This window comes from Cricetulus griseus, chromosome 4 (genome assembly GCF_003668045.3).
Source record: "Cricetulus griseus strain 17A/GY chromosome 4, alternate assembly CriGri-PICRH-1.0, whole genome shotgun sequence".
Taxonomy (NCBI): Eukaryota; Metazoa; Chordata; class Mammalia; order Rodentia; family Cricetidae; genus Cricetulus; species Cricetulus griseus.
Window position 1 is genome coordinate 166633079 of NC_048597.1, and position 15329 is coordinate 166648407.

A 15329-nucleotide genomic window follows, 5' to 3' on the forward strand; every position below is an offset into this window, starting at 1 on the left:
AGACAGAAATAAGAATTGGTGGGACACTGCTGAAATAGTCTACAATTTCAGGGGGGTTATGGGCTAAGCAAATGAGGAAATCTATGGAGACACTGAGCTAAGGGATTTAGTTTTTCTATCTAGTTAATTTTCAAACACAAGAAAAGGAGCCTCTTGACATTGCTCTATCAGCAAGGCTAGCTAAATGTTCATTTACCCATAGTCCATAACTAGACATTTTTCTTCTACATTTTTTTTTTTTGCCAAAAATCAAGATGAGTTGAAAACGACTAACCCTTGAAATAGCAAACTCAAAGCTGGGTAAGGTGTGGTGTTGTAGAGAAGGCAAGCGAGCCTCTGTGAACTCAGTTCACAATTTATGTGTCATCTCTGGCCATCAAGGGTTGTAGAAATAATCCCGCCGTCCCTAAAATGCACACCAGGATGAAAACCCAGAGAAAGATTCGGTCAATCACCATGGCAACGTACTTCCAATCGTCTTGAATCTGAAAAAAAAAAACGAGAACGATGAAACAACATGAAGGCTGATTTTCAGTATTAAGTTGTGTTATGGTAGAGAAGCCATTTTGTTTCTTATACAGGGAATCTTGTTGATGCGATCTGAGGAAGTCTATGGCGATGGCTGATAATGATTGTCAGCTTGACAGCATCTAGAACCCCCTAGGAGACAAACCACTGGGAATGCTCATGAAGGATTACCTAAATTAGGTCAGCCTCTAGAGGTGACTATGAAGGGCTATCTGGATTAGATGGATAGAGCTGGAAAGGCCTACCTCAACTGTGGGTGGCACCACTCCATGGGCTAGGGTCCTAGACGGAATAAAAATGAGAGCAAATTGAACTGTGGTGTTCCTCTCTCTGCTTCCTGACTGTGGGTGCAGTGTGATAGCTGCCTCATGCTCCTGCTGCCATGCCTTCTCCACGGGATGGGCCATTTTTACTGGAGCGGCAAGCCTGAATAAACACCCTCAAGTTGCTTCTTCTCAGGCTGATGGTCACAGCAGCAAAAAGAAGTACTGGTACAACAGGCAACCTCTAATTTCATGTATGGAGAAACAGGTTAAAACATGGGCATGTTGGCTCCATTTCAAATGAGAATTTTTTTTTTTTCTTTTGAGTCAAGGTCTGGTCTTCAGGTCTAAACAGTTTAGGTTGGCCTCAAATTATTGATCATCCTGTCACAGCCTCCTGAGGGCTGTGATTACAGGTATGTACCACCACTCAGATGTAAGTGTGTGTGTGTGTGTGTGTCCGTGTGTCCGTGTGTGTGTGTGTCCGTGTGTGTGTGTGTGTGTGTGTCCGTGTGTGTGTGTGTGTGTGTGTGTGTGTGTGTGTGTGTGTGTGTGTCCTATTTTTTTTTTCTAAATTGAATTCCAGTACATTGCTCTTCGGGAGGATCTGGAGCCTTTGTTAGAATGGAGACTACAATCCAACCCAACATCATCTGACATTGTTTCAAAGTACTTGTTCATTTCTAATTTTGGATACTAATTTCTGTTTAACATCTGTTCCACAATGAAATAAGCATGTCGGGTGAGCCTGACATTTTTTCTTTCTCACCACTCCCCTTCAAAATGCCCACCTGACCAAATGTCATCTTCATTTGTAAGGCCAAACAGGCTAAACAGCAGACATAGTGGCTGACAATAGAGTAAAAGACAGGAGAAAGAGCAAGAATAATTATATATAATGAGCTTCAATTTAGGCTTGAAACAGGAAGGAGAATCTATGGTAATTAAACTCCCAGACAATTCAGAAAGCAAAGAAACCACAATTGAGTTGAGAGAGAGAGCCCATGAGCCAACTGATCTTGAAGCAATAATCACATAATGAAGAAGCAGCATGTAATTTTATAATTCAATTAAACACATGAAATGGGGCTGGGAGATGTGGTTTTTATTTCCCCATTATGAACTTGAGTAAATGTGTCCTTTTAGTGATACCATGAAAGTCACAGTCATGGTAAAGTTGGAATCATAATACCCTGTTTGACATGTTACTCTATTTGAATACCCCAGACTTGTCTATAAGCGTTTCAAGTCCACAGACTGAGACTTACCCACACCTCTATGGGATACATAACACCAATCCCAAGGCTCTGCGAGGCATCGGGTAGAAAACAGGTGGAGACAAACTTTGGTTTTAATCTAGCTCCTTTCTAGGTGTAAGAATCTGAGTAAGGGGATGGAGAAATGGCTCAGCGGTTAAAAGCATTGGCTGCTCTTCCAGAGGATCCTGGGTTCAATTCCCAGTATCTACATGGCAACTTACAACTGTCTATGACTACAGTTTCAGGGAATCTGACACCCCCACACAGACATACATGCAGGCAAAACACCATTGTACATAAAATGAATAAAATGTAAAAACAAAAGAATCTGAGTAAATTTCATCTCCCTCAGTCTCAATATCCTCATCTGAAAAAGATAGTGCAATCTCTGGAGTTGCTTCAGTAGACTCTTTAATGAATGACACTTTTAATATCAATGTTGACTTAAGAAGTGGCCCTTATCCCTATATAAATCTGAGGCTGGATATGATGACGATTTAGGCCTGGAATCCCACTTCTGGGGGAGCTGAGAAAGTACAATTGTGAGTTCAAGACCAGCCTGGACTACAAGGGTGGTAACTAATATATCTAAGGACATCTAACTGGTCCGAACATAAGTTGCTGATTTGAGTCTAATTCCTTCCTGAAAAAAATAATTTCTCATATCTGAGAAGAATAAGTTTAAAAATTTCAAATTTCTCTATCTTTGTGTGTGTGTGTGTGTGTGTGTGTGTGTGTTTATCTGAGGAGGTCAAAGGAGAGTGTTTGACTCCCTGGAGTTAGAGTTACTGGAATCTGATATGGTGCTAGGAACCAAGTTTGTATCCTTCCCAAGAGCAACAAGTGCTCTTAACTGTTAGGCCATCTCTTGAGTCCCTGAGAGTCTCGTTTCCTAACCTCTGTCTTATGCATCCCTGCACAAGGAAGCCATAATACAAACCATATATTTACCTCTTTGGCTACATTCTGTGCTTTCATATTTTCTGCAATATACTTCACACTTTGGATTGCTTCCTTGATTTCTGGTGACAGAGCAGAGAGGGATGACAACACAGCATCGACAGACTCAGAACTTGAGCTTCTCGTGAGATTAGCACTGAAATTTGAGATTTTTACCCTCCGGTGGTGGCAGTAGCTGCATGTCCCATCTTGGCATGGGTAGCCTTCCTTGCAGCTTTTAGAGTCTGCACGGTTGAAGCAGTTCAGGTTTGAGAGCTCAGCACTGTAGAAGGTCCTTGGTTTCTGAGCTTCTCCCTCGCTGCTGGTTGGCCTAGTCATAAACATGACCCTGGGGAGCAGGTTCAGGAATATAGCCTTGACCCAAGTGGGCATCGTGTGTGTGGTTGGTGTTCTGTAGTGCACGTTGAGTACGAAGACTGTGATAACAATGGACAAGGTGACGAAAATCATGGTGAAGAGTAGGTACTCCCCGATCAGGGGGATGACCAGTGAGGTAGAAGGAATGGTCTCGGTGATCACTAGGAGAAAGACAGTCAGGGAGAGGAGCACGGAGATGCAGAGAGTTACCTTCTCGCCACAGTCAGAGGGCAGGTAGAAGACGAGCACTGTGAGGAAAGAGATGAGCAGGCAGGGGATGATGAGGTTGATGGTGTAAAACAGCGGCAGGCGGCGGATGTACAGTGAGTACGTGATGTCTTGGTAGATCTCCTCACAGCAGTTGTACTTGATCTCATGTTTGTAGCCTGGGGCTTTGATGATGGCCCACTCGCCACTTTCCCAGTAGTCCTTGAGGTTCATTGAGGAGCCAATGAGGACCAGGTCAATCTTGGCCTTGTCATAGGACCACAAGCCGAACTTCATGGTGCAATTTTGGTAGTCGAATGGGAAGTAGGTCACATCGATTTTGCATGAGCTCTTAAAGATGGCTGGGGGGATCCAAGTCACTTCTCCTGTGTACCTGAGTAGAGCTTTGGTCTTGTCATCAACCTGGAAATCCCCGTCAGCGCTGTGAAGACACAGAGGGGCACACACAACTTACCATCACCACTATATGGCCATCCAGCCTGGCTTCCCATGTGGCCACCAGGACAATAACAAGTGATGATTTGTAAAACAGTGGGATCTGAGAGATCAAAGGACCATAAGAGGTCACTGAGCCAGCTGCCCCATTTTCCGGTGGAGATACAGAGGCCTAGGCCTCCCCCAGCAATGCTCGGCCACATTAGTTGTCCACCCCACAACCTCTCCTAACACATGGTTTGCTATACTTGTAACCCCCACTCCAGCTTCTCCCAGTACATTCTCCCCATCTCCGGGACCTCCCCATCAGACTCTGCCATGCTGGTCACATCACTAGTACAGTCCACAGTGTACCATTCCCAGGTTGATGCTTATAGAGACTCCTAAGTGCCAAAAATGGGCTCCACTGCTGTTCTGAATTTATGATTTAAGATGAATGTTGTCATCTGGCTTCAGCAGCCTTTGGGGATATCAGCAGGCAGGACCTTGTTAGCATCCCTTTATCCAGTCTCTACTGGGGGCTTGATACATGTGTGAAACCCCACAGCAAACCTGGAAATGGCTTCATGGATCAGCCACAGGTACAGATGCTGTGAAACTAACCCTTACAAGGAAGCCCATCCCCCCATCCCAGGTCTCAGTTGTACCTCTGCCCCGATTCCTCCCTACAGTGTTCCCCAATAAAAACCATGTTTTCTGACTTCCTTGAACTCTTTCAAATCGAACTCAGCAAAGTGGTCTCTGCACTTCCCTTCTTGTCTGTCTCCAGTTATTCCCCATGTTTCTTAACTTCCTTTTATATAGATAACACAGTTTTCTGAGAATCATCCTGCAATGTTTATAAACTGAGGTCTTAACGAAGAACTGATGACACTCTCAGTTCCCTGCACAGCTTGCATTCAGCATTCCATCTCTGTGGCCAATGGACACCATCTGATAGCTAGGTCACTCGCTTCTCACAGATGTCCCTCCCACTGAAGGATTTCTTCCTTTGTCGAGAAGGACATGCTATTGTAGCTCAGGCTAGACTCAAGCTCACTATCCTTCTGCTTTAGCCTCCTGAATGCTGGGATTCAATGCCTGGCTCATTGAAGACTCAACCTGTGGAGCCAACCCTCTAGGTCTCTTAGTTTGCAGCAGTGGGAGGCATTCATGGTTGTCATGTCCCTTTTGGTTGCCATGTGAAAATCTGAAAGAGAGTCCAAATTCTAAACATTTAGAGATGACCTTGCATTGCCATTGGAAAGCCAGCAGTGCTCTGGTGTAGACCATTCCTCTCTGCTGGTCTCTGTCCTCCCTACCCACTCTGCTTCCATTGAGCAGAACAAATATTGCACATGACACTCAGTGCCTGAGCCCCTACCCACATCTGTTTCAGCTGCCTGGCTTGGGTTTCCACATTCCTAATCCCTGATAATTCCAGAGGAAAGGAGGGGGGGGGCAGAGCTCTATACCGACTCCATGTGGACTCAGACTCAGTACCAGCTCCCCCACCCCCACCCCAGAGTCCTATGAGAGCTGATCAGAACCTTGAAAACCCTACAGAACGCAGGGGCTCCTGAACAAGGTTACTTGCAGAATCCAAGATCAACTTATGTCAGAGAAGTAAGGGACCTACTTCAAAGCCAAGGGCCAAGTCCGGGAGTTGGCAAACTATGGCCACAACCTGCCTGTGCTAGCTAGTTTTATGTCAACTTGACATCAGAGAGGAGGGAGCCTCGTTGAGAAAATATCTCCATAAGATCAGACTATATGCAAACCTATATTTTCTCAATTAGTGATAAATGAGGGAGGGCCGAGCCCATGGTGGGTGGGGCCACCCCTTGGCTGGTGGTCCTGGGTTCTGTGTAAAAGTAGACTGAGCAAGCCCTGGGAAGCAAGCAAGTAAGCAGCACTCCTCTATGGCCTCTCCATCAGCTCCTGCCTCCAGGTTCCTGCCATGAGTGAGTTCCTGCCCTCACTGCGTTTCATAATGAACTGTTATATGGAACTGTGAGTGAAATAAACCCTTTCCTCCCCAGGTTGGTTTGGTCATGGTGTTTCATCACAGCGATAGTAGCCCTAACTAAGACACTGCCCTTCCATATTTTTTTTCTGTTTGTGTGTGTTATGCATACATGCGTATGTGTATATGGGCACATGTGTGGGTGTGCCCATGTGTGCAGTGCATGTAGAGGCCCAAAAGCAATGTCAGGAATTATCCTTGATTGTTCTCTCATCCTTATTCACTGAGGCAGGGTCTCTCAATCAAACCCAGAGTGATGATAAAGTTGACAATGAGGATAAGGCTGGTGTCCCTGGCCAGCTTGCTCTGGAGAGCTCTGTCTCTGCCTTCCAAGGCTGCCTGCCACACATACCTGGCATTTACATGGGTTCTGGGAAATCCAAACTCTGGTCCTCATGATCATGTGGCAAGTGCTTTAATCTCTGGGCCATCTTCCCAGCCACCATTCCCACACATTTCTACTGCAACAAAGTCATTGCCATTTGTTCTTTCTTTGGTGGCTGCTTTGGGCTATAAGGGCAGAGTTGAATAGGTGTGACAGAGACTGAATCAGCTCAAACACTAAAACATTTTAGTGCCTGTTCTTTCTGGGGAGCCAGGTGCCTGTGCTCTATCCCTGTTGTTTCCTGTCACTGAAGAAACACTCAAGGTCAAAGAGCAGGGTCCATTTGCATGGAACATCTGTGGGCACAGCCTTGGCTATTCAGAACTTTAGTCCCCAAGTGAGGCATCACCAAAATGTCTGCGTACCCAATAGACAAGTACCAGAAAAAGGCCAGCCTTGACCCAACTACTCATTCCTGTAGTTTCTGGGGTTCCTGGTCACTTGTCACTGCTGTAGAAGCCCCTCGTTGTACTAGAAGGCCTGTTTGCTGTGCAGGTTGGGGTCAAAAACCATCTCTGTCACCAGCAGTCACAGAACAAGAGGTTCCACTTGGAGACCAAAATCCAGCACAGCTTTTGCCACACAGTGCACTTGTATTTGTTGACCAAATGAATGGTCAAAGACTTAATTGAAAATCTCTACCCATCACATACACAGAGGGAGTTGAAGAAATAAATGGGTGGGTGGTGGCAGAGACAAAGTGACAAGAGCTGGAAGAGGGGTCTGTACTGCATTCCTGCCTGTGTGAGTCGGTTAAAATGAAAAAAGAAGGTGTGAGCAGAGAGGCTCAGCAAAGGTCTTTTGCATACAAGAGAAGATTATGTGTGGAAATGGGGCAAGGGTAGGAGAAAAATCACAACAGCAGAAACTTGTGTAAGCTAGAGAATCCTTTAGAAAACCAGGGCAGCTCAGACGGCAGAGCAGGCCCACTGCCCACACCTTCAGTGAGGGCTTCAGTGTCCCATGAATGTCAGCATAAGAGAGCACAGGACCAGAGCATCTCTGCAGGCCACGTGGGATACCTGCTGAATGGAGGTAACCTATGGAGGAGAAAACGGGTCCCCAGGCCCTGAGAGTTAGTCCTGGGCCAGAAACATAGAAGAAATAGGGTCATCGGAGAAAAGGACCATACACAGAAGGTGAGGTGACACACATCCTTGGTACTTGGGGTACCAAGGTAGAAGAATCATGGTTTGAAGTCAGCCTGGGCTACACAGTGAGACCCTGTCTCAAAAATAACAAAGACCTGATTTGATATTGAATCCTCAGCAAGGTTTCAATTTGTATTTGAGAATTTAGAAACATGGCAGAGGGCTGGTATTGTGGTTCAGCTGGTTAAGGCACCACCAAGTCTGATGGCCTGAGTTCTGTCCTCAGACCCCTGAACCTACATGGTGGAATCAGGGAACTGACTTGCAATTGTCTTCTGACCTCCACATATGCTCTCTCCCCTCTCTCTCTCTCTCTCTCTCTCTCTCTCTCTCTCTCTCTCTCTCTCTCTCTTCCCTTCCCTCTCTCCTGCTTTACCTCCCTCCACCCCACACAAATAAATAAACATAAAAAATAATAATACTTTATGGTGAGAATACACACAGGGTTACAGAGAAATGAGTCAAGGCTGGGGCAGGTTTGTGGGGATCTCAGAACTCGAAACACTCCATCCAATCCCCCACACCCCAAAACTCTCTTTCAGAATCTCCCAGAAAAAGTTGCCCATGCAGGAAATGGGATGGACTGGGACAGATGAAAACCCTTTGGGTAGCCATGCTAAAGAGCAAGCCACTTACAAAGAAGACAATTATACGTACTAACTTTAGAAAGGACATGGAAGAACAAAAAAGAAAACCCTGGGCAGCTGTGTATTTATGGTTCTTCAGTGGCTAAGCTGCTCTCTAGCTTGGGAACCTGGGACAATCTATGAATCTTGCCCAGCCCTGCTCTTCTCCTATGAATATTCTCTCTTAAAGAGGGCGAGACAGCCATCAACTCCCATCCCTGCCACAGAGCTAGTAACTAGTGCCACATTCAAAGCCCTCCCCTGCTACCCCAGGTCCCCCCACCATACACTGCTTGATCCTCCAGCTAATGAGGTCACTTTGGCTGTGCATGACATACTCTCCTGCCTCCCTGCACCTTCTCTGCTGCAGTTCCCTGTTCCAGATCCCTTATGACCTTCAAGGCCCACTTTAATGACATTTCTTCCCAGCAGTTTCTCTGGTGACCTTTCCCCTCCTCCAGCCACACTTCACTATCTTAGGAATCACTTAACATCCTGCCACTCTATGGCTTACTGGCAACTGTGGCACCCAATACATAACTGATGCCCAGAGCCTGCAGAGTGAACAAGTAAACAAATCCCACTCAGAAAAGATCAAAGAAGGCCGGTGAGTGGCTGGAGGACCCAGAGCCCAGACTGCCAGACCAAAGAGTATGGGGCAGCCAGCTCCTTACTTGTTATAAAGCACAATGTCTGGTTTCCAGATCTTCTCTGCGGGGACATGCATGAACTCCACCCCTTGGTAGTCAGAGGGTTTCCATTTCAGCTTGTAGTCATTCCAGATCTGGTGGAAGAAGGTGGGGAGATGGAAGCCTGGTTTATGTGGTGGTTAGGACCGAGCCCAGGGAATTGGGCATTCTACCTAGTGAGCTACATCTACAGCCCCACATATTTGGTGTATGTGTAATGTGTGTAGGCACATGTGTGGGGGTGTGCTTGCATGTGTGTACGTAAATTTAGAGGCCAGAAGTTGATAAAGGTTATCTTCCTTGATCAGCCATCAAATGATTTATTGAAGTAAGGTATCTCACTGTACCTGGAGCTCAATGATTCTGCTGTCCTAGGAAGCCAGGCTCCCCCTGGGATTCTTTCTCTTCTGGCTTTGAACTCACAGAGATCCATATGCCTCTGCCTTCTGAGTGCTGGGATCAAAGATGTGAGTCACCATGAGCCACCACACCCAGCCTGTCCAATTTTGTAGTAGGCATGTGGAGAGAATTCTCTCTCCAGGCTGTAGCTTGTCTATCTGTCATGTGAGGTGACCCTGACTGGGGGTCCTCAGGAGTAGTGTCCAGTCTGCAGCCCCCTTTGTTTCCCAGCAGCAAATAAAGCTATTACCACCAGGGGGCAGCAGTACACAGAACCAGTGCACGTACTTGTTTCAGCCACAGGTTGGTCTCCATGATCTGGTTCACTTCATCCTAGAAAGTGAAATTGAAGTTGACAGGTGAGTGTCAACAGTGAGGCTGACTCCAGGCGGGCTCCTCTAGAACCCCATGGCCACATCCTGTGGCTCCTGCACTTACCACCTTCACCAGCTGAGACATGGACACCTCAAACTGGACGGTGACTGGATGGGACACGTTGGCCACAGGCCGAATGAACTCGTTGTAATCTTCAAACAGGTGCTGGAACAGGCGATGTTCAGCTTCTGAGGCACCGGCCACTGAGGGAGGCATTCCTGTTAGTTCCTGGGGAAATGGTTACTTACCTCTCCCTTTGTGCAAAGACATCCTGCCTATTCCCATCTGCCGGGGTACTCAGCAAATCCAGGCTTCCAGGCTAATAATGCTCCCTTAAGTTACAAGCTGGAAAACTGGGGCTTGAGAAGGACAAGGATTCTACCAGGTCACACACATTCAGTGGTCTGGGGCCCTGAGTTCTGAAGTTGGGTATGTACATGTGGGGTATACCCCAGCAAACCATGGGAAGCTGTATGAGAGCTTAGGCTAGTAGTTTAAGCTCTCTGCACCTTGAGGTTTTTTTTTTTTTAATCTATCAACATAAAGAGTATGCATGAATGTACCTCAAAAACAGGAGTGAAGTACCTCTCTCAGTGGCCTGTGGCAAGCCACCAGGAACTGCTGTTAGCTAGATGGGACTCTCTTCAGATGTCCACACTTCTATCTGTGTTACTGCCATTATCTTAGCTTTCCTTCTCCCCTAAATTTAAGCAAAGACTGCCTTTTTCCCCTCTTTAAATTTTTTATTACGTTATGGGGGAAGGGTGCAGGCCAAGGCATGTGTGTGGGGTTCAGAGGGCAGCCTTCGAAACTCAGTTCTTTCCTTTTACTTCGAGGGTCCTGGGGACCAAACTCAGGTTATCAGTGTTATATAAAGTGATAAGGGAACCTTGGCAGATTCCATGGCAGGTGAGGGTGACCGAGGTGGGGGACAAACATGCCAGGAAGACAGAGCTTGGGGAGAAGTTTTATTAGAAAGGGAAAGCATGGGGGTGGAGAGGTAAAAACAGACAGACAGACAGACAGACAGACAGACAGACAGACACACACACACACACACACACACACACACACACACACACCGGGGGGGGGGGACAGAAGAGAAGAGGGAGACAGGGAAAGTCCTGTCTGCCCCAGGGGAACAGCAGAAAAGAGAGAGGGGAAAAGAGTGTAAGTGGGTGGGGTCTTTCTTTTAAAGGGGTTCTTTACAGCTGTGTGCAGACTACACAATCATGGAACCCTGGGCTGACCAGGGAACTGTCTGAATGCATTCTGCCAGGTGACAGGGGCAGGATAGCATAAAGCCTGAATCCTTACAATCAGGCTGGGTGGCAAGTGTCTTTACCAATTGAACCAGACACCAGATGCTTCTTTCTTCTCTTCCTCCCTTCCTTCTTATTTATTTATTTATTTATTTATTTATTTATTTATTTATTTTTGAGACAGGGTTTTTCTGTGTAGTTTTGGAGGCTGTCCTGGAACTCTCTCTGTAGACCAGGCTGATCTTGAACTCTCAGAGATACACCTGCCTCTGCCTCTGGAATGCTGGAATTAAAGGTGTGTGCCACCACTTCCCGGCTTGATACTTTTCTCTTAATAAAACTCTAACCTTTCTCTACATAAGACACCCTTATGGGTCTAAGGGTCTTAAAAAAATAATGAAAGAACTATTAGAGGCTCAAACCTTTATTGTTACTCCAAGGAAGGTACCCTGATGCCCGAGTGGGAAGATGATTCACCCACCCCTGGGGCAGGGGCAGAGCCATTCAGGGTCCCCCCAGGCCAGAAGACCTGTCCCCCTCCCCCCATGTGGGAGACTGCAGCCCCTTCCTCCATCGTCCTGCAGTCTGCAAGGGTTTGGCTATGGACGTCTTAGGAGCCAAGGTGCCCACGAGTTCCTGCCAGTGTTGTCTTCACATCCTAACCCCAGTTCCTTGTCTTGAAGGCCCCTGTGCATCCTTTTTGTTTACAAGTCCACCCCAGCTAATCGAGGCATCTTAGACCAATCTGTCAGCTGCTTCCTATTTAGAGTACTGGGGTCAGTCGAGGGACAGTCTTTTGGGGAAAACATAACCCAGCTTCTTCAGGCAGTGATTTGGGCGGGCCCCTCACAGGAGTGATGCAAGCCCCCACCCACCCCCCATTGAACTGAAGGCTCTGCCCGGCTTCGGGGGACATCGTAGCTGTGTTTCTGCCTCATCCACCAGCCATCTCGGTTTCTGGAAGGGCTTCCTCCTAACAGGCTCGTCTAGAGCCTCTGCGACGGCCTGGGAGGAGCAATCACGTCGAAAGTCTCTGGGCAACTGGATCATTGCGCAGAGACGGGAGGACAGGACCAGAGGCTTGGTCCAGCCCCAGCTCCAAACCACTCGAGTCTCCTCCAGGTGGTTTTGGACAAGTCTTTAGCCTTCTTTGGCCACAGGTTTTCCCACGGTCCACAAAACCAAACGATGAGCAGGAGGCAGATACTGGAAGTGGGGCTGCGGGTCCCTGCAGCAGAACCACGTTCGGGACCCGGACTCAAACCTCTAACTCCTACGCAGACCCAGAGGCCGGCTCTGGGCTCGCCATGAGCCTCTGCTAACTGAGAGGCTTGGGAACAAAGGAGTACCCAAGGGGCTCAGCGAGGTAGGGTCTGGGATGCGCGTGCATTGTCAGAACCATGGGACCACGCTGAGATCCAAGGCGGGTGGGCGCCTAGACTTCTAAGGGGCTGGTGGGCGAAACCTTGTGGAAAGCCGAGGCCAGGGCTGCAGCCTCGCAAGGCGACCCGCCGGCCACCTCCCGCCGCAGCCCGCCTGGGCTCCTGACCCGACCGCTCCCCGCGCGTACCTGGCAGTAGCAGCAGCACCAGCAGCAGTCTCACCGGCGGCGACCAGAGCCACACGGCGTCCATGTCTGGAGACCGGGCGGACAGAGCTGAGTGCACTCCGGTGCGACCGCCGACGCCCAGCTATGCGAGCGCAAGGACCGCGGGGCTCCTTCCGGCTTGGGGTCGCCGAGCTCCCGTGCACTTGCTCCCGAAATGCACGAAACCCGGGAAGCTAAGCGCTGGGAGCAGCCGCGGGGCGGGGAGGCCAAGGCGGGAGCTGCACCCGCCGTGGGAGGGGCGTCGGGTCTCTGCCTCGCCCTGAGCAGCCCTGGAGTCTGGAAACCGCTAGGACCAGACCGGAGCAGACACTGTCACCATTGTCACCATGGCAGGAAAAAAGGGCCAAATCTCTGGCTAGGGCTTCCCGGACGAGTGGAGCTCCCAGGAGGGCTGGGGGACCACCGCAAAGCCGTGCCAGCTCTAGTGCAACTCAAAAGGAGCCGTGGAAGTGGATATTCTTAAAGTAACTATTTTCAGCATGATACTGTTGTGCATACATACATAACATCCACTTGAGGGGGAATAGATGGGTTGGAGTCGAAACAGTATTGGTGATGAGTTTATCATGGATGGGTGTTGACATCTGGGAGGTCTTATACTATTTTATTTATTTAGACTATGCTCCTTAATAAAACATAGAACAATGCTGGAGATTATAGCACAGCAGGAGAGGGCTTGCCTAGCATACCTGAGGCCCAGGTTTTGATCCCCAGCATAGCAAATTAACGCTTTTATAAGTAAGGTTGAAACACACACACACACACACAGAGAGACAGAGACAGAGACAGAGAGAATCTGGCTTTCCACTCTAACACCCTTGTAGATCCTCCTTTGTCTCGCTGCCACCTGGTAGCCTAGGTGTCCAAGGAATAGGCCATGGCAGGGTAGGTGTCCTGGGATCCCTTGGCCTCTCTGGCCATCCACCAGGGATGGCTTGGCACTTGGAGGATTCCCTGATAGTTATTAGGGACCTTGTTAGAGTGAAAGAGAGGCACTAGGCCGGATCATGGTGATGAACATACTAAAACACATGGAATTGTCCACTGAAAATTTATGTATAATTTGCATATAAAATTGTCAATAAAAGTGTTTGTTTTTAAGATTTTTATTTGCTGTGTGTGTGTGCCCACATGAGCATGTGTGAATATGCATTCACATGGAAGCCGGAGGACACTTTGTGGAGTCAGTTCTCTCCTTCCATCTTTACTCAGATTCCAGGGATGAAACTCAGGGAGCCTGGCCCGGGAGGTAAGTACCTTCACTTGCTGAGCCGTCTTACTGGCCCAATGAAGTTCTCTTTTAAAGATGCAGCAGAAAGAAGCCAGTCTCTAATTATACCCTGGAGGATTCCGTTTAGCAGCAGGCTAGAAGATTCTGAGCTAGAGTGATGGAGAAAAGGTAAGGTGTGGACAGGGGTGCCAGGGCTAAGTGTGCAGGGCATAACCCTATACAGAATTGTAGCAGAGCTTGAGTGAAACACCCTTCATTTGTCCTGGTGTCAGTGATGCTCTCACAGATATATACTTACATTAAATTTAAAGGATTGTTCACAAGGAAGTCAACTTTATTGTATGATGATTCTAACAAAACTCTTTAAAATATTCTCCTTCAGTGGCTGGAGACCAAGCAGTCAAGAGTACTGGCTGCCCTTCCAGAGGAACCAGGTTTGGTTCCCAGCACCCACATGGTGGCTTCTCTCTCCAGTTCCAGGGATTCCAATGTCTTTTTCTGACTCCCAGAGGCACCAGGCATACACATGGTGCACACAAATACACAAAGACAAAACATCCATATACATAAAATAATATTTAAAAAAATTTAAATATGCCGGGCGTTGGTGGCTCACGCCTTTAATCCCAGCACTCGGGAGGCAGAGGCAGGTGGATCTCAGTGAGTTCAAGACCAGCCTGGTCTACAAGAGCTAGTTCCAGGACAGCCTCCAAAGCCATAGAGAAACCCTGTCTCGAAAAAACAAACAAAAAAATTTAAATATTCTCCTTAATTCCAGAAATATCTTGAGTGTCAACAATGGGGCAAGCACTGTGAGAGGAATGGATGAGTACGGTGTGAGAGAGAAAGGCCTGAACCAACCACGATGCAAAGGTCCAAAGCAGTTGGAGCTGTGATGTCCCAGAGAAGGCTCCTCTTTCTAGAGGTGGGGACCAAGGACAGCTACTCAGAGAGAGCATGTAAGTTTGAATGAAGCAAGAGCCATTCATTCATTCAGCAAACATTTATTTTTTTACCTTCTGTGTGCAGAGCTCTGTCTCAAGCCCTGGCCCTTGTGGAACATGGGCAACACTCTCATGGGCAAGGTAGAGGTGACTGGTGTGCCACCAACTAACAACTACAGGAACCGATGGGGGACAGCCAAGAGGTTGGAGGTTTAATGCAGTTAGGGGAGACATTGCTTTGGAATGCATGACTAGGGAAGGCTTCTACAAGAAATGACATTGGAGCAGAAGATCATGGGAGTAGAGCCCTGACTAGTACAACCATGTGAAAAGCTTAGGAAGTAAGAGTCTAAGGATTTGGGCAGGAACTACAGTATAGAGATTCTGACTTGGGAGAATCTGAAAGTGTGAGGAGATGGAAGAAGAGCAAGGAATCCCGTGGGCAGCTGGAGTGGAGAGAGATGGATGCGAAGGCAGGCTGGGTTGTGATGGCATGACACATGGCACCACGGGTGCTGCTCGTAGGCTGTCTGATTCCAGTGCCTGGCACAGGGAAGGAAGGAGGCCAGGCCAGACTTGGCAGCCTAATCTTCTCCTTCATGGGCTTACTCAAAGGCATTCAG

The 15329-nt window shown here is 47.9% G+C and overlaps 1 protein-coding gene across 1 annotated transcript; it reads right to left on the reverse strand.

Moving 5' to 3' along the window:
- Positions 1-356: 356 nt before the first annotated feature.
- Positions 357-12529, reverse strand: Chrna3 (cholinergic receptor nicotinic alpha 3 subunit). The gene is made up of 6 exons (XM_035444398.1): positions 12493-12529; positions 9724-9863; positions 9574-9618; positions 8872-8981; positions 3002-4016; positions 357-485 (listed from the first exon to the last, which is right to left on the reverse strand). The coding sequence occupies exons 2-6, from the start codon at positions 9742-9744 to the stop codon at positions 357-359; spliced, it is 1320 nt and encodes a 439-aa protein (XP_035300289.1). The 5' UTR covers positions 9745-9863; positions 12493-12529.
- Between the last annotated feature and the right edge of the window lie 2800 nt (positions 12530-15329).

What these genes read in the sequence shown, in the direction of transcription:
- Chrna3 (XM_035444398.1), bottom strand. Translation starts at nt 9,744, where the DNA reads ATGTCTCAGCTGGTGAAGGTG. An exon ending in GACATTGTGCTTTATAACAA is followed by an intron (nt 4,017 to 8,871) that starts GTAAGGAGCTGG and finishes GTGTCTTCACAG; the next exon opens with CGCTGACGGGGATTTCCAGG. An exon ending in CACAGAATGTAGCCAAAGAG is followed by an intron (nt 486 to 3,001) that starts GTAAATATATGG and finishes TTTTTTTTTCAG; the next exon opens with ATTCAAGACGATTGGAAGTA.